The following is a 17088-nucleotide window of genomic DNA, read 5'->3' on the forward strand; positions in this document are numbered from 1 at the left end:
CTCAATAACACAGAGAGTATATGGGGATGGGAAGTCTACCTGAGGCTTTAGGACCTAAGGAGACAGTATAGGAATAGAAGAGCACAAGCCAACTTCTGGACAAAATTATTTACAGCAATGAGCAGACCTAAGTATTAGTAGATTTGGGGAAGTCTGAAGACAGAATCAATCCCATAGCTTATTGGGAGATTATAATCATTTGGCCAGGTAATCCCATGCATCCTCACAGACATATGGAATCTACTTGAAATTTCCAGCCCTGAGAGATCCCCAGTCCTTCTTATGCTGCCATCCTGGTGAGGAAGCATCTTCCTTACCCCTCACTTCATGGATGTCTACCATTGCCCAAGACCCTTCTAATAATCTGACATATCCAGAAGCAATGGGGACCAACACCAATGGACATTGGTAGGAAAAGAAGGGTCAGGTATCACCCAAAGGGTCTCAGGAGCTTGAAAGAGGGACTTGAATCAAATAAACTCAGCAGCTTGTTTACAGAGAAGGTTTGGTAAAGAAACAGAGGTGAATTTTATAAATGATTGTAAGGAGAATTATTGAGGGGGTATAAGAAGCTATTGTGAAAGATCAATTGAAGAGAAAAAAGGATTTCTTGAAATAAAATTTAATTTTGGACTTTAAAGTCCAACAGATCACCTGAATAATAGAACAGAAACTGCTGAAATATTGAACATAGATCTAGATCAAATGAAGGAACATATTCAGGATGAAAACATAAATAAAGGCCAGGTGTGGCAGCTCATGCCTGGAATCTCAGCACTTTGGGAGGCCGAGGTAAGCAGATACTTGAGGTAAGGAGTTCAAGACCAGCCTGGGCAACATAGCAAAACTCCATCTCTACTAAAAATACAAAAATTAGTCGGGCATGGTGGTACATGCTTGTAATCCCAGCTGCTCAGGTGGCTGAGGCAGGGGAATTGCTTGAACCCGGGAGGCAGAGGTTGCAGTGAGCCGAGATCGCACCACTGCACTCTAGCCTTGGTGACAGAAGATCTCAAAAATAAATAAATAAATAAATAAAAAATAAATAAAATGAAACTGCAAGTTAAACAATGTACTATAGAAGACCTAATATGGCTAAAATAAGAGTTTCAAAGAAGAAACAATAAAAAATTATTTTCTGAGGAAAACTGAAGTGGAGACAGATTCAGGAAACATTTAGGAAATGAATACAATAAGACCCTTTGATATTATTTAATTACATTTTCAGAAACAGCTACAATCTCTCTAATTAATTTTTGTATTTCCCAAAAGTTTATTTAAAAGCTCTAATACTTTAGATTAATTTTATTTTAGGAATAAGTCTGAGATAATATTAATGAATTAAAAACCTATCAAACAGAGTTGCTTTCTAGAAAGTAAGAGATAAAATTACTCTAAATATTTCTAGCATTGTGCACAGAAGATATAAACAGTTATATATCTTCGTACATGACCCAGATGTTTTTCCTCTTCCACCTCCCATCCAGTTTTCCATAATGTCTGATAATTTGCCATTAGAAATGCACTCCTTTAGGGGTGAGAGCTAAACCAAACCAACCAAATAGGCCATGTTTGGCCAAGAGGACCTCAGAGAAACCTTAAAATAATAATAAAAAAAATCCACCTGAGTTCCCAACCATGATGGGTTGGTAAGTCAGATGCCTCATTATATCCCCTTCCTTTTGCTGTTTAGACACAACAGCTGATAGCATTAATGTTAAAACAGAGATCATAAGACTGACAGAATAGACTGTTTATGGCAATAAGATTCCAAATTGTAAACAAGAGCTATGGCCATGCCAAGTAAGGGTTAAGTCGCACACTTTACACTTAACAAACAAACCATGTTCTCATTCCCACAGGGTTTCTTCTTCCTCTTTCTCCAGCAGCTAAACAACACTAGCTTTGAGATAAGTGATGTTGAAGCAGTTGCAGCTCCCTAGCCATCAGACACTGAATAACTGAGCCCCACCTGTTACACAAGCCACAGTGCCAGCTTTGACTGGACAAGAGACTGATTTCTGTAACTTTCTCCTGATAAGAGACCACCAACCATGGACTAGTTCTGGCTGGTTTTACAGAGGATGCACATTTGAGTGCCTTCCTGTCCCTTCTTCACCTAATTGTATACATTTAAATGTTAAATCTCCATCCCAACGGACCTGTGGGACGCATGTAACATGCATGTTTGCCTATTATGCATGCTTACGCCCTTTCATGAATATTCATAGCTCTTCCTATGTCCTGTTGAATATGTATGCTTTGCCAACCCCTTCAGCTTAAATTCTTGTGTTACTCTTCCCTCTGTTGAAGGGCTTGCTTTAGGTTTTTTCCGGTGGCAGGGTGCCCTTCCTGCCTGCAGGTTGTAATTCCATTCTTAAGAAATAAAACTCACCTTTGGCCGGGCGCAGTGGCTCACGCTTGTAATCTCAGCACTTTGGGAGGCCGAGGCGGGCGGATCACGAGGTCAGGAGATCGAGACCACGGTGAAACCCCGTCTCCACTAAAAATGCAAAAAAATTGGCCAGGCGTGGTGGCGGGCGCCTGTAGTCCCAGCTACTTGGAGAGGCTGAGGCAGGAGAATGGCGTGAACCCGGGAGGCGGAGCTTGCAGTGAGCCGAGATTGCGCCACTGCACTCCAGCCTGGGCGACAGAGCGAGACTCTGTCTCAAAAAAATAAAAAGAAATAAAACTCACCTTTCTAAATTTATAAATTGTGTGATTTAAGTTAAGAGGGGTAAGGCAGTATATTTCCAGAAGACTGCCAACATAAAATTTTAATTCAATTGCCCATTGACATAGTCAATGTTAATTTGTTATCACTTATTAGTTAATTTGTTAGCTGAAGGGAATGTAATAAGACCAAGTTGCTTGTAAAGGGTAACGGGTAAGCTGGATTAGATTATTAGGGAGGCCAGTCCTAGGTGAGAGGTTTCATTAGGTTTTCAGTGAGCAGCATATGAGCCTGGACCTGAGATCAGAAGAGGTGGGAACAGACAGAAAAAGAAGAGTGATCAAAGGAGAGGTGGTAAGTACAAAAGACAAAGCCCACCAGTTTCATAAAGTTGCTCGGGCTGACTCCATTTCCAGGGTGAGATATTTTCACAGACTTATTACTTATGATTATACACATTTTAAAAATTGTTGTTAGCATGAGGGGCTGCATATATATTTTATAATACCCACACTTATAAATTAGTTGCAACTGGCTTCAGATTTAGCAAGTATATCATACGGGGTCCTGGCAGGAAATAGGTGGCAAATCCAAGGGATTTAACTGAAAAGACTTTAATTTGAAGAGTTGCGGTCAGGGTTAAGCAAACTAAGAACGGATGGTAAGGAACCCAGGGGCCAGCAAAAGTGGGATGGCTTTCCCACACTGCAGTAGGTTGATTAATGCCCTCCACCATCAAGGAATCCATATCCTAAGCCCCAGACTCTGTGAATATGTTACCTTACATGGCAAAACGGACTTTCCATATGTAATCAAGTTAAGGATCTGGAGATGCAGAGATGATCCTGGATAGTCTGGGTGGGCCCAATGTAATCACAAGGGTTCTTATCATAAGAGGGAGATATTAGCTGGGCACGGTGGCTCACGCCTGTAATCCCAGCACTTTGTGAGGCCAAGGCGGGCGGATCATGAGGTCGGGAGATCGAGACCATCCTGGCTAACACAGTGAAACCCCATCTCTACTAAAAATACAAAAAATTAGCCGGGCGTAGTGGCGGGCACCTGTAGTCCCAGCTACTCGGGAGGCTGAGGCAGGAGAATGGTGTGAACCTGGGAGGAGGAGCTTGCAGTGAGCCAAGATTGTGCCACTGCACTCCAGCCTGGGCTACAGAGCAAGACTCTGTCTCAAAAAAAAAAAAAAAAGAAAAGAAAAGAAAAGAAAAAGAAAAAAAGAGATATTAGAGTTAGAGTCAGAAAGAAGCTGTGAGGACAGAATCAGAGGTCAGAGACTGGAGTGATGAGGTTTGGAGATGAAGGAACCAAGGAATTTAGGTGACCTCTAGAAGATGGATCCTCTCTGGAGTTCAGCAAAGTGAAACGTCTGTCATAATAATAACGAATGACTTCCTTTTTCATTTTCATTCATGTAGTGAAGTTTTCTAAAGGCTGCATCATGTGCAATATTGTAACAGAGTAAGTGCAGGACTGAATGTGACTCTATCAGGCCAATAGTAGAGATGTGAAAAAATGTAAAACAGTGGCACTTTTCTCCCTACTTTTTTTTTGAAAATCTGTTTTTTAACAAAATAATTTTATAAAAGTATTATGAATTATTTATAAAATTATATTAACATTATGTTAACATGCTAATATGGTAAAATTTTCTGCTTGGATTTTGAATACACCAAATATTTATAAATATAACTCACACAAATAAAGCCTCTTTGGTAGTCTCAATAATTTTGAAGAATGTAAAAAGTTTGAAAATTGCTGATCTAGCAAATGACTGAACATGAACAGCTATAGTATTTGTACGTGCCCAGCAGTGCAGCAATTCCTTATCCTTCTCATATCTGCACTTTAATTTTCCTTTGACAAATATCTCTCCCTCCTCTCAGCCCATGACATGAGGTTCACATGGGGTTAACTTAATTCCCTGGTTCAAAGGAAAGGCATTCAATTCAGACTTGTATCCAACAATTCCTGAAGCTAGACTTAGCCCTATTTTTCAATAACATGAACCAATCAATTTTCACATGAGTCCAAAAGAATTCTATGTTAATACACTAAGGTACTAGGAAATATAGTTTGAGAAATGTTGATCTAAACATTGTGTTATTTATAGTGGTGTATTGACATAAACTTTGAATCTTCAATTATGTTCTGGGGTCTTGGCATCTCTTAATACCTATTAGCTTACAAGGCTTTCACTCAACTATTTTATAATTTTGATAATGAATTAATTGACTAGCCGATTTATTGTTAAAATAAATATATTAATGAATTTATGATAAATAAGGCAGATAAATAAGACATGCAATTGGGAAGACATGTTAAACAAATCGTTATAATAATACAATCACTCTCAGCTTAGGATAGCTCCTGGCCACTTTCTCTCTGGGTGGTTTTTACTCTGGGAGTAGTTTAAATCATTATCTAGTAGTAGTTTAAATCATTATCTTTGCCTAAGAGCTTTCTCTGACTCCCCACATTTGCATTGTACTAAGAGCTTTCTCTGACTCCCCACATAGGTCTAGACCCTAGTATTATTATAAGATTCTCATTGTACTTGCACTTTGCCTTCAAAGTACTAATCACAATTTTATTAGTGATTTGTGTGATGATTTGTTGAATCTTTTTTTTTCCCACTAGGGTGTAAGCCCCATGTTCTATCTTGATCACCATGTTTCTAACCCAGTGCTAGCATATAGTGGGTTCTCACTAATATATCTGTAGAGTAAATGAAGAAATGCATGAGTGACATGACAGGAGAATTTAAGGATGCCACGGGAGCATAAAACAGAGGGAGCCACCTGGGTGAGTAGAGCTGAGAAAGACTTCTGGAGAAGCGACATTTGAGCTGAGAAAGGAAAGACAAGTGGGAGAGTCCTCCAGGTGTAGACGTTGGAGAGATGAGCACTCCAGTTAGGTAGCATTTGAAGCTGATGTAGAAAAGGAGTCTTGAGCCAGCTTGTGAAAGACTATTGGAGAGTTTTTTTTATTTGTATCTTTTTTTAAAATTTTTGAGACAGAATCTTGCTCTGTCTCCCAGGCTGGAGTGCAGTGGCATGATCGTGGCTTACTGCAGCTTCGACCTCCTGGGCTCAAACAATCCACCTATCTCAGCCTTCTGAGTAACTGGGACCAGAGATGTGCACCAAAATGCCTGGCTAATTTGTTCATTTTTTGTAAAGATAGGGTCTCCCTATGTTCCCCAGGCTATTCTCCATCTCCTGGGCTCCAATGATCCTCACGCCTCGGCCACCCAAAGCACTGGGATTATAGAAGTGAGCCACTGTGCCTGGCCTATTGAAGGTTTTTAGTCTTCAGGGTTTCAACTTTATACCAACAACACTTAGAAGCCATCAAAGAATTGCAGGTATGGAAATGACATATGCTTTTGCTTTTAAAGGAAAATCCTGATCAGTATGCACAGAATCCTTCAGGGGGCAAGTGTGATGCATTCTGATGAGATATAGCATGGCTTAGACTGGGAGACTGGCAGAAGCTTTGAAGATTCCTTTGCTCAAATTTTATTCAGCAAGTATTTACCATGCACCTACTATAGCAGAAAACATTTTTAGGAAATGGTGAATGTTACAGAGGTGAATAATACAGCAGGAGTCTTTAAACATATGGAATTTATCTATTAATTGGGGAGTGAATGTTGACAAAGGAATAAGTAAATACACAGGCAAGAAAGATACATTACCTGTGAAAGAGCAGCAGGTAGACTGACAGTGGAGTATCTAATACAGGCTATGGAAGCCAGAATACAGTGGGATGACATTTTTGGAGTACTAGTAGAAATGTCATATGAAGAACTCTGTAGGAATGTAACATATGGTCCCACATAGGAAGCTCCTGGGTCAAGTATATCTGAACATAATTCAGGGATTTGAGGGACTTTCTTGTAACCTGAGGATCAAGATGTCAAGGAATTAAAAACATGTGTAAAATATTGTTGTATAAAATCCCATTAAGAAGGATGGAAGACACTATAGTAAAATCATCGTGGGTTTAGTTGTTATAACACATTTTAAAAATCTTTGATCCCAATAAATATTTATAAGAAAGAAGAAATATGGAATTATTTCCTGAGTCAAGGAGCAGGGAGAGAATGAGGAAGAAGAGGAGGAGGAGGAGGAGGAGGAGGGGGAGGAGGAGACAATAAACCTACTTCCCAAAGTTAACAAACAAAAAGTAGGAAGAGGCCAAAGACTACAAGGAGTAGAATTAATGTCAATTGTTTCTATGTTTGAGTTTGAAAATTTTTTGTCCCTTCTCCACCAACCTATATATTGATACACATATAAATGCTAAAGGCATTTTTGAATTTGAACACATTATTTTCTTTGTATGGGTGCCTTTAAAAAAAATCCAACCTGGTCACTCTTCTTCAACATTTACTGAGTTCTAAGTGTTCAATTTAGAACACATGCTTTAATAACTCAGAGACCTGTCATTTGTCACAAATCTTGCCTAGAGAAGTACTCATTAGCGAATTAGGCAGAAAGAGGATGCAAAATAAAAAGGCACAGTAGTCCCTTGATATCCATGGAAGACTGGTTCCAGGACACCACCAAACCCCTCCCTGCAAATACCAAAATCCATGGATGTTCAAGTTTCTTAACATATCATGGCATAGTATTTGCATTTAACCTACACACATCCTCCTGTATACTTGAAATTATCTCTAGATTATTTATAATACTTAATACAATGTAAATGCTATGTAACTAGTTGTGTATCACTTAGGAAATGATCACAAGAAAAAAAGTCTACAGATGTTTAGTCCAGACACAGCCATCCATTTTTTTTCAAATATTTTTGATCCGTGGTTCATTGCATCCACAGATGTGGAACCCATGGATACTGTGGGCTGACTGTATTAATAAAAATGTGGAAACATCCTAAGTTTCATGGGTGTTTAAATTGGTCAGCAACTTCCTTCTGAAGAAGTATCAGAATTTGTGAGCAATGTTAATATTTTTGTTATCTCACTAAGGGCCACAGTTCTGAATAGAGGTTTTTAAAAAACCCTAGCAAGGTTTCTTTAGCAATGAAACTAACATTTAACTATATCATCAGCTTCATGTTACATCTCTTTCCTGATGGTTGGGTGAGCCCTCCTCGGATGCTTGCTTCTGGCTACACGCCCCTTTACCCTTTTCTCTGCACTGTTTTCATCTTTATAAAGTCAGAGTTGGTGTCTATAGGCTCTCTACTGCCACATCCATGACCTGCCTCACTCAATGTCACCTTCAAGATGCAGAAATAGGGATTTGGGAAGGGGATTCTGAAATTTTCGAAGTCTTCCAAAATACTTTGAGAAACTATATTTGGAAGCACTTTGGGGGGAGAGGTTGGACAGAAAGGGTCTTCAGAGATCATCAAATTCAACTTTCTAAATCCTAAGGAGGAAACCGAGACTCCAGGATGTGAAGTCCCTTCTCTACCAAACTAGAATCGATGCAGGAGGAATGTCTGAGGTGCAATCCTTATCCTTTAGCAAAGGTCTCCTCTGCATCTTCCTTAGCCCATCTCTTGGACCTCCAGAAAGACAGCTGAGGATGGTAAGGGGAGTCTGGAACCACTGGAGTCGCCCACAGCCTCCTCCTGGGAGGGCCCCCATGAAGGAGGCCCTTCAGTGAGAGACTGAGAGAGAGGGAGGGCGAAAGGAAGGAAGGGGAGCCAGAGGTGGGAGTGGAAGAGGCAGCCTCGCCTGGGGCTGATTGGCTCCCGAGGCCAGGGCTCTCCAAGCGGTTTATAAGAGTTGGGGCTGCCGGGCGCCCTGCCCGCTCGCCCGCGCGCCCCAGGAGCCAAAGCCGGGCTCCAAGTCGGCGCCCCACGTCGAGGCTCCGCCGCAGCCTCCGGAGTTGGCCGCAGACAAGAAGGGGAGGGAGCGGGAGAGGGAGGAGAGCGCCGGAGCGAGAGGGCCCAGCGCCATGCGCCGGGCCAGCAGAGACTACACCAAGTACCTGCGTGGCTCGGAGGAGATGGGCGGCGGCCCCGGAGCCCCGCACGAGGGCCCCCTGCACGCCCCGCCGCCGCCTGCGCCGCACCAGCCCCCCGCCGCCTCCCGCTCCATGTTCGTGGCCCTCCTGGGGCTGGGGCTGGGCCAGGTCGTCTGCAGCGTCGCCCTGTTCCTCTATTTCAGAGCGCAGGTGAGTGGCCACCTTCCCAGGGGCGCGCGGCGGGGAGCGCCCATCTCCTTCCCCCGCACTTGGAAACTGAGTCTGGCCGCAGGGCTGGGCCCCCCAGAGCTTGCATATTCCGGAAGGGAAAGTGACTCTGAGAGAGGAAGTGTCGAGTTTGGGGACAACCTGGCGCGGGGCTGTCGGGCGCACCCTGCTCTCTCTCCGCGCACGCACCCCAGCTCCTCGGTGCGCCGGGGGCGGACTCCCCTGGCTGGACGATGGGTTTGAATCTCACCCCGTCCCTACGCTGGGAAACAGCACTGGACTCTCACCTCTTCTGGTAGTGATTGCATACTTTTTCTCCCTGTCATTTCTCACTTGAAGTTAAGAATCAACTTCTGTTCACATAGGAAAAAAGTTGAGCGCCTTCACTTGGGCATCTACCTTTCCCTTCCCGCCCACCACCCGGCGGGTTTCGGTTCCTGCGCCTGGCTGCTCTGCAGGTGTGCTGGGGCCACAGTGCTTGAGGCTGCGCGGAGCGGGAGGTCGCGGTGCTTGTGCCCAGGTCGCCCAGTGGGTGGGCAGAATGACACGGCGCGACCAGAGAGGCGCGGGCTCGGGTTGGGGGCTCTGCGGCTGTGGCGCTGTCCTGTGGGGGTGAAGGAAGAGGGACAGCCCCACGTGCCTGCTAGGGATGTGGGCGGAGGAAGGAAGCGAGGTGTGTGTGATGGCACAGTGTTACTACAGTCTAGCAAATAACCAACCTTCGAAAAGATGAAGAGGTTCTTTGCACGACGGCTAGGAACTGCAGAGAGATAGTAGGAAGGAAGGGGTAAATTTGTAATATTATGCTTTCTGGTGGTTTATGCTCTTGTGTTTTCTTGGAAATTGCAGTGCAGTTGGTTGGATTCATTCAAATATTCTTGTCTGGTGCTGTGAACTCTTTCTCAGAGGAAGTGGGGGGCTGACTGTGCATTTTTTTTTTATGGGAAAAGAAAGTTGGGTTTGGACTACATTCGTTTTCAGATTCAAAGGTGATTACTAAACCAAACGGGATGCATCAAAACATGGCATTGCTTGGATTGTATGGTTTTTTGACATGTGCCAATGTCTCGAACTCCATTACTTTTGATCATAGGCTTTTTGTTAAGTATTCATTATCCGCTAGTTTGCATTTTCTAGAACTAGTGTGATTACCTACTTAGAGTGGAAATGCAATGAGCCACACTTCAGAAAATCTGCATTAAATATAATCTACCCATTGAGAGTTTTGTTTTTTCTAAAAAGACAACTTTTGAGTGGTTTGCTTGCAACACAGATAACAAATCTATATGAAAGTGACTAAACGTCTTTCTTTCATTGGAGTGTGTTGCAATAAGAATGGCTTACCCATTTTCTCATCCAGCATTTTGTTAATAACCCCCATTTAGTGCTTGTGCATGGAGTGCCAGCATTGTGCATGGCACCATCACCTGCGATGGAATGAGTTAAGAATTATTTATTCAACACACAGTGTCCACTTACTATGGGCATGGAGCCAGATAACAGAGTGGCCTAATAAAACCATTAAAATTCTTAGTCAAACAAAAGAGCAACAGTCAGAAAAGGGATCAAAGATGCAGTAGTTCTCCACTGTTCATCTTTTCTGACACCTTCGGGATATGGCATTTTCATTGCCATAATAGTGAAGAGAGTGTCCAATGTTGAAAGAGCAGTAGGCAATGAAGGAGTTCTAGGAACCGTGAACAGCTTGGCTTGGCAGGAGCTGTGGAAATCGGTGGCATGGCTGTGTAGGAAAGAGTGACCTGCTGGGCTCTTGTTAGAGTTGTTCAGCTTTTCCCTAGGAATTCTCAGTGGTCCCCGTGGGCGAGGAGTCAGGGCTTTCGGTGATCTCCCATCATTCTTTAGTAGTGTTGATGCTGTATGGATAATAGTGAAACACTCAGAACCCCTTTTCAAAGTAAACATGTGAGTTAGTAAGTCTAGCCAGAAAATATTCCTTTGGAGAAGTTAATGTCATCAGACTTCTGGGTACGGTTTTCTTAAATACCATGAAAATTCGGTTCCTTTGACTTGTGCAAAATAATTTAGCTATTACTCCGAACCCAATTTTGTACTGCATTTTAAAAAGGCTATCTCCTTCAGTAAAGAAAAAATATTAGGAACAATGTGTTCATATGAATATACCACTGGATCGGGATACATTTTACTGGATATTGTGTCTACAATTGTTACCCAAAGGAGTCCTAATCATTTTGAGATACATTCTGAAATATTTACAAATAAAACTGCTTTGGTGTCTGGAATTTGTTTCAAAATAATTTCTGGTTGCTTACAGATGAAAAAAGATTTGCCATACATTGGTAATAGCTGAAGGGCTGATGCGTGCCAGGTGGTTCACTCTGTAATTCTTTCCCCTTTTATGTGTGTTAGAGACCTTCTTTCAAAGTCTTAGCTAAGAGAATAGTCTCCATTTGACCTGCCGCTGATTTAACATTTTCACTTTTATCAGCTCTTTTGGATTGGAACTTGGTACCAAATAAATCACAGTAGTTTTTTGATTTCCACTAAGGTTGTGAATCAACTATTTGAGGTTTCTAAATGCATTTGAATGAGAACAAAGTATCTAGTAACATGTTTGTAGTTTACAGTTAAAAATGACGAATTAGTTTTATTGTTTTTGTTTAAAGGTGGAGAAAAGAAGGTATGCAAGTCCTCAAGGAAAAGCAGTTTGAGGTTTTAAATGCATTTAGAAGAATGCCCAGAATAGTGTAAAAATTATGGTGACTATTAAAAAATTTTGTTTTCTTAAATGTCTGAATAGATAAAATTGAATCAGCCTCCTAAATGTTTGCAGATTGCATGTGCCTGGATGTAAAAAATACATATCTACTAGATCCAGTGTAGCTTGGCTTTTCCCCCACCACCCTGCCAAAGAGAAAATAGTGTGTGGCTTCTGCTATATATTTACCACATAGTATTCATACTTTGGTTTACAAAGAAAAAAAAATAACCCTTTCAAAAAGTTGCTCTGTGTGTGTGTGTGTGTGTGTGTCTTTAACATCCATATAACCATATTCAAAGCTTAGGGTTTAGCTATAAAGATAAGCTTTTCAGAAAACTCAAGATGTTTTGCCCTTTTAACTTCTTCCCTCAGTCCCCCAATATGCACAAACCAACCTCACTGGTTGTTTGTTTCCCAGGACAGCAGTCACTACTGAAAATCTGATGTAGAGGTGTGCACTGCCTGTTTGAAAACACAGATAATGAAACACAAACGTCAAGCATCCTGCCTCATTTAACCCTACAAATGATTAAGTTTCAAGGAAGTTAAAAAAAATGAGACAGTGTATTTCATAGGCACCACATTATCTGACAAATGCATTTTAACAGTCTATTTGAAGTCAGATATTCAAGATTTACATAATGTTTTCAGACATGTCTAAGTACAACGAATTCATTTGTTATTCAATTTACTGTGACTTTTGGTTGAATTTCTGTGTTCCTCAATGAAGTGTAAGTTCCATGAAGACAGGGACTGCTTGCTTTGCACACCACCTTATTCATAGCATCTGGCCCAGTGCCTGGCATGTCTAATTTACTGAAAAGCCTTTTCTAATGATTTGCAACACTACAGATATGTCCATTTCTGATTGTAATATGCAAATTATCAGATTAGTGGCTAAAATAGTATCATTTTTCAGTCATGCAATCCTCCAACCAGACTAACGTGTGCTAGTGGGTAGGTTGTTGGGTAGGTGAAACATTCATTCAGTCAGTTCGTGGGCATTTGCTGAGGGTCCAGCATCAGTCTGGCTCCCTTCCTGCTCTGCAGTTCCTTCAGCTTAGAGACCCTTATTTACCTGTGTGTGTGGCTGGCCTTGCACCCTGAACCTCTCCTCCTCCCTTTTCTCCTAGTCTCCATTTTCAGGAAAGGAGAGCTGCAAGGGCATTGGAATGAGAAAGACATGTGGTTGTAGGTTAAAAATAAATTTCTAATGTGTGATCCTTGAGAAAACAAAATAAATGAGTATATTAAAAGCAATTATGCCATGCATTCTTGATTTCTTTTGGGGAAAAAACAGTGGATGGGGTTTTATACATATTTTAGCTCTAATGCTGCCTTCCAAAACAGTGGTTCTCAACTGCACATTCAAAGTATTCGGGAAGAGGTTCAATGATTGGACCCTTCCCTTAGGGATGTTGATGAAATTGGCCAGTGAGGGGTGGGGTAGGAATGAGATGGGATCTGGGTGTGGGCATTTTTTTAAGAGAAAGGGGACAAAATCTTTGCATTGTACTTATTTGCTTCAAATCAGTAACCATTATTAACTGTTGCAGTATCTTTGTACTAATTGATGTTACTTGTGAAACAATTTTAAAATTGGTGTCAGGGAACTTTGGAATCGTTTTAATAGTAGAAAATCAATATTTTAAAGCATGACTTCTCAAACTTTAATGTGTGTAAGAATCACCTGGGATCTAGTTAAAATGCATATTCTTAGGCAGTATGCCAGGGTGAAGCCTGAAATTCTACATTTCTAGCAATCCCTCAGTGAGCCCACGATGCTACTCATTGGACTACCCTGAGTATCAAGAATATAGGGTTCAGGTGCGGTGGCTCATGCCTGTAATCCCAGCACTTTGGGAGCCAAGGAGGGAGGACCGCTTAAGCCCAAGGGTTCAAGACAAGCCTGGGCAACACAGCGAGACCCCATCTCTACCAAGAGAAAAAAAGAAAGAAAGAAATTAGCCAATTAGCCAAGCATGGTAGCCTGCACCTATAGTCCCAGCTACATGGAAGGCTGAGGAAGAAGGATTGCTTGAGCCCGGGGATTTTGAGGCTGAAGTGAGCTATGATTATGCCACTGCACTCTAGCCTGGGTAGGGGTGACAGAGCAAGACCCTGTCTTCAAAAAAAAAAAAAAAAAGGAAAGAAAAGGAGAAAGAAAAATAATAAAGGGGACTGCTGCTTCTCTTAGACAGCTCTTAGCTTGTCAGCAGGACTCCAGCTTAACCTAGGGTCCCCAGGCATTTCCCCACTAAGGCCACATTATTCCTTTGGCTCAACAGTTTTCTAATGATGCGTCATTTCAGGCCTTTGCATGATTCTTCTTTCCTGAGGTCTAAACCCAGTGACCCTTCCTATCCCTTCCTATCAGTTGCTTAGACTTTTCTGGTCTTGTGGGATACACACTGGCCTAAGTAAGCCTTTTTTTTTTTTTTTTTTTTGCTAAGTGTCTGATTGAAAACTTTCCTTGTATAAAAATTCACATATTATGACTTGTATTAATTATTCTAAAGAATATAGGAAAAATACAGATTGTACACAGTTTTGCTTCACGGTGGTATCTCTTCCATAATGATTATAGATAGTCCTTATATGTGCAAGACTGGAATAATAAAATTTGTATTAGTGAGTGTACATTTGTTAAAAGGCTGTCATTTCATTTTGAGAATCTCAGATATGGATAGGCTCTTTTTAGTTTATTTCTAATGGTTGGTTAATAAACTAACACATCATTCTGATTAATTTTTGAAAGAGAGAAAGAGAGACTTGTCATTAATTTGACTGAGCTTCGTAAACTTACATAGCTTTTCTTTTTCGCCTAGTTTGTACCTGCTAATAAGAAAATGCAGATGAAGTACCTTGAATATTTAACAAAGAGGACAAGTTAAATTCTCATTATTAAAACAGGTGATAGCTAATTATTGCTACCCTTTACTTCGCAGTTGAAACCACCACAAAGGCTTGGAAGGAACAGGCAGACAATTTTAAAGAGTAGTGATTAAAGATACTCTAATGCTGAACACCTATTCTTAACAGGCAATCAGCTAATTACTCAGTGGATATATTTTGGGTGGGAAAATTCCTTACATTACAGGAATCTTAGCATCCCTCCAGCACATGTCTGTAATATCTGTTCATGCAGCCTCTCCACCCTAATGTGATGACACCAAATATCACCTACACCCATTCCCAAACACCCGCTGACAGGTATACCATTCCAGCTTGAGAAACACTGATGAGAGAGTCAACAAAAAAGATACATGACACGTCTGACTTCAAGTTTTGTTTGGATGTAAAAAGTGGATTTTTCTCTCCCTTCTTTGGCTGATTAAGGAAAAAAGGCCAGGCAAACATGGTGGTTAAAGATGATGTTGATTTCGCCTGTTTTATGTAGGTTTCATGCTTTGAATTTCAAAGTGGGCTTCATAATCCCATCTAGCATGTTGCATATAGTTGATTTAAAGACAAAAAGCTTCCTCTGTCTTCAGTGACCACATGTGATTTCCTTGGTGCCCCTCCCCTCTATGAACACTTTCATGTTGTTAGACAATTTTGACAATTTCCCCTATGAATCATGCACATACGCTTCCGTCATTGTTAAAAGCCCATCGCAGTACTGACTGTGCCTTGTCCTGTGGATGATAGTCAGATATTCATTCAAATGAATTAGAAGTCAACGTTTTCACCATCTTGAGGTTCATTGTATTAACTATTAATTGTTGGGGACATAAAGACTCTTGCAAGTATGAATTTTTTGTTCTTAAGTCACACTATATTAAATAGCAGGATGATTAGTGATAAGCACTCTAATGTCCTTACTGTTTCTCCTCCTCAGATGGATCCTAATAGAATATCAGAAGATGGCACTCACTGCATTTATAGAATTTTGAGACTCCATGAAAATGCAGATTTTCAAGACACAACTCTGGAGAGTCAAGATGCAAAATTAATACCTGATTCATGTAGGAGAATTAAACAGGCCTTTCAAGGAGCTGTGCAAAAGGTAAGTCCACAATGAGCCTGATAAGTCAAGGGCCCTTGCTGACTCTACCAATACTGAAAATTAAAACTGGCTAAGTGCTGTTGACTCTGTTCTTTTTATTCTAATAATTTGTAAAAGAGCTACAGGGAATGCTTTAAAGAGATTAGCAGAATTCTTTTGAAGTTGGTAGTGATTGATTATGGCAACCAGGGACGTTCATGCAAATATTTTTTTCTTTATTTTCCTTTTTCTTTTAAAGAGGAGGGATTTAAATTCACACTTCTAAGAAAGACTAAGGTGGCTGTGGCCTGTCTATGAGTCAGTATGCTAGTTTGAATTCCCTGACCTAGAAACCATCTGCTCGGTTCACAGGACTTTCTGGTAGCTGTTTCCTTTCTGTTTGGCTTCGTAATGGCAGGGCCCCCTATTCCACATCTGTTGATCCAGGGCTCTGATGAGAAGCAGTTGTAACTCTTGGTCCTTTGCTGTCATCTGTGGTGAAGTAGGCAGAGCAGGAAACAATGTGAGACGGAGATTCTGTGTCCGTGTTCTCATTTTCTGGGAGAGCTGAGTGACGAGAAGAATTAGAGACCAATGACTTCTCCTACACCGACAGCCCCAGTTGGGAAACACTGTAATAACTGACAGTTTTACTTTCCTGGACAAAGCCACCTGAGAATTCTGCAGCCCAAGAGTTATTTTACTCACTGACTCCACCAAAACCCAGGTAGAACACAAACAGTGACCCCAGTGCAAAACCTGTGTGTGCGTTACATAACTGCATGCATGCATCCACTTATACATCCCAGCCTCTGTCTTGCAACTCCCTGGGTCTCTGGTCATTCCAGAGTAACTCTTGAAGTTCTCAAAGCCCTTACCTCTAAATTTAATTCTAATGTAGTTTATTTTTTAAAAATCCACATATAGTTATATAATTATTTAAAAAGAGGACATGTGTCAGAGGTAGAGGAAGGAAGATGTAGCTGTTTTGTAAAGCCAGCTAACAAAGGTAAACGTCTGTAATACCATCAGAGGTAGAGGAAGGAAGATGTAGCTGTTTTATAAAGCCAGCTAATGAAGGTAAACGTCTGTAACACCCTGATAGTTGAGATTTGCTGTATTTTATAGAATCTAAGATATCAATTTTCAGCCTACTTTGTTATTTCATGCATCACTAAGAAAGAAGAAACTGTTGATTAAAAAAATTAACATCGTCATCATAGGTTCAAGTTGCATCTTAATTCCAGAGATATCAAAACGTTAAAAATTGTGCATTATAGAATGCTTGAAGTGCCTATTAGTTTAATGTGTCTATAAGAAAACACATTGCTTATGAAAATTACTTTTTCATTATAATTAGTGTGTAGGTGTTTGGCTTCATGCAGAATAGATGTATATGTTTAAATTCAGTGATCTTTAATCTTACAGTGTAATTTTTGAGCTATAGCAACAGCAATTCTGTTAATGTATTCATTTTTATTGTTCTGTTTTATATTTCATT

The 17088-nt window shown here is 40.9% G+C and overlaps 1 protein-coding gene across 4 annotated transcripts in view; it reads left to right on the top strand.

Moving 5' to 3' along the window:
- The window catches only part of TNFSF11 (TNF superfamily member 11), a 195338-nt gene that overhangs the window by 152676 nt on the left and 25574 nt on the right, over positions 1-17088 (top strand). For 2 of the 4 annotated variants that reach the window (XM_032150784.2, XM_032150786.2), the window contains exon 3: positions 15441-15608. In XM_032150784.2, the coding sequence (XP_032006675.1) occupies positions 15441-15608 (168 nt within the window). Of the gene's footprint in view, positions 1-649; positions 793-5892; positions 6054-8470; positions 8842-15440; positions 15609-17088 lie in introns of those variants that run through there. The other 2 variants (XM_032150785.1, XM_032150783.2) reach the window with 2 other exon arrangements.

Source organism: Hylobates moloch, unplaced genomic scaffold (assembly GCF_009828535.3).
Source record: "Hylobates moloch isolate HMO894 unplaced genomic scaffold, HMol_V3 SCAFFOLD_4, whole genome shotgun sequence".
Classification (NCBI taxonomy): domain Eukaryota; kingdom Metazoa; phylum Chordata; class Mammalia; order Primates; family Hylobatidae; genus Hylobates; species Hylobates moloch.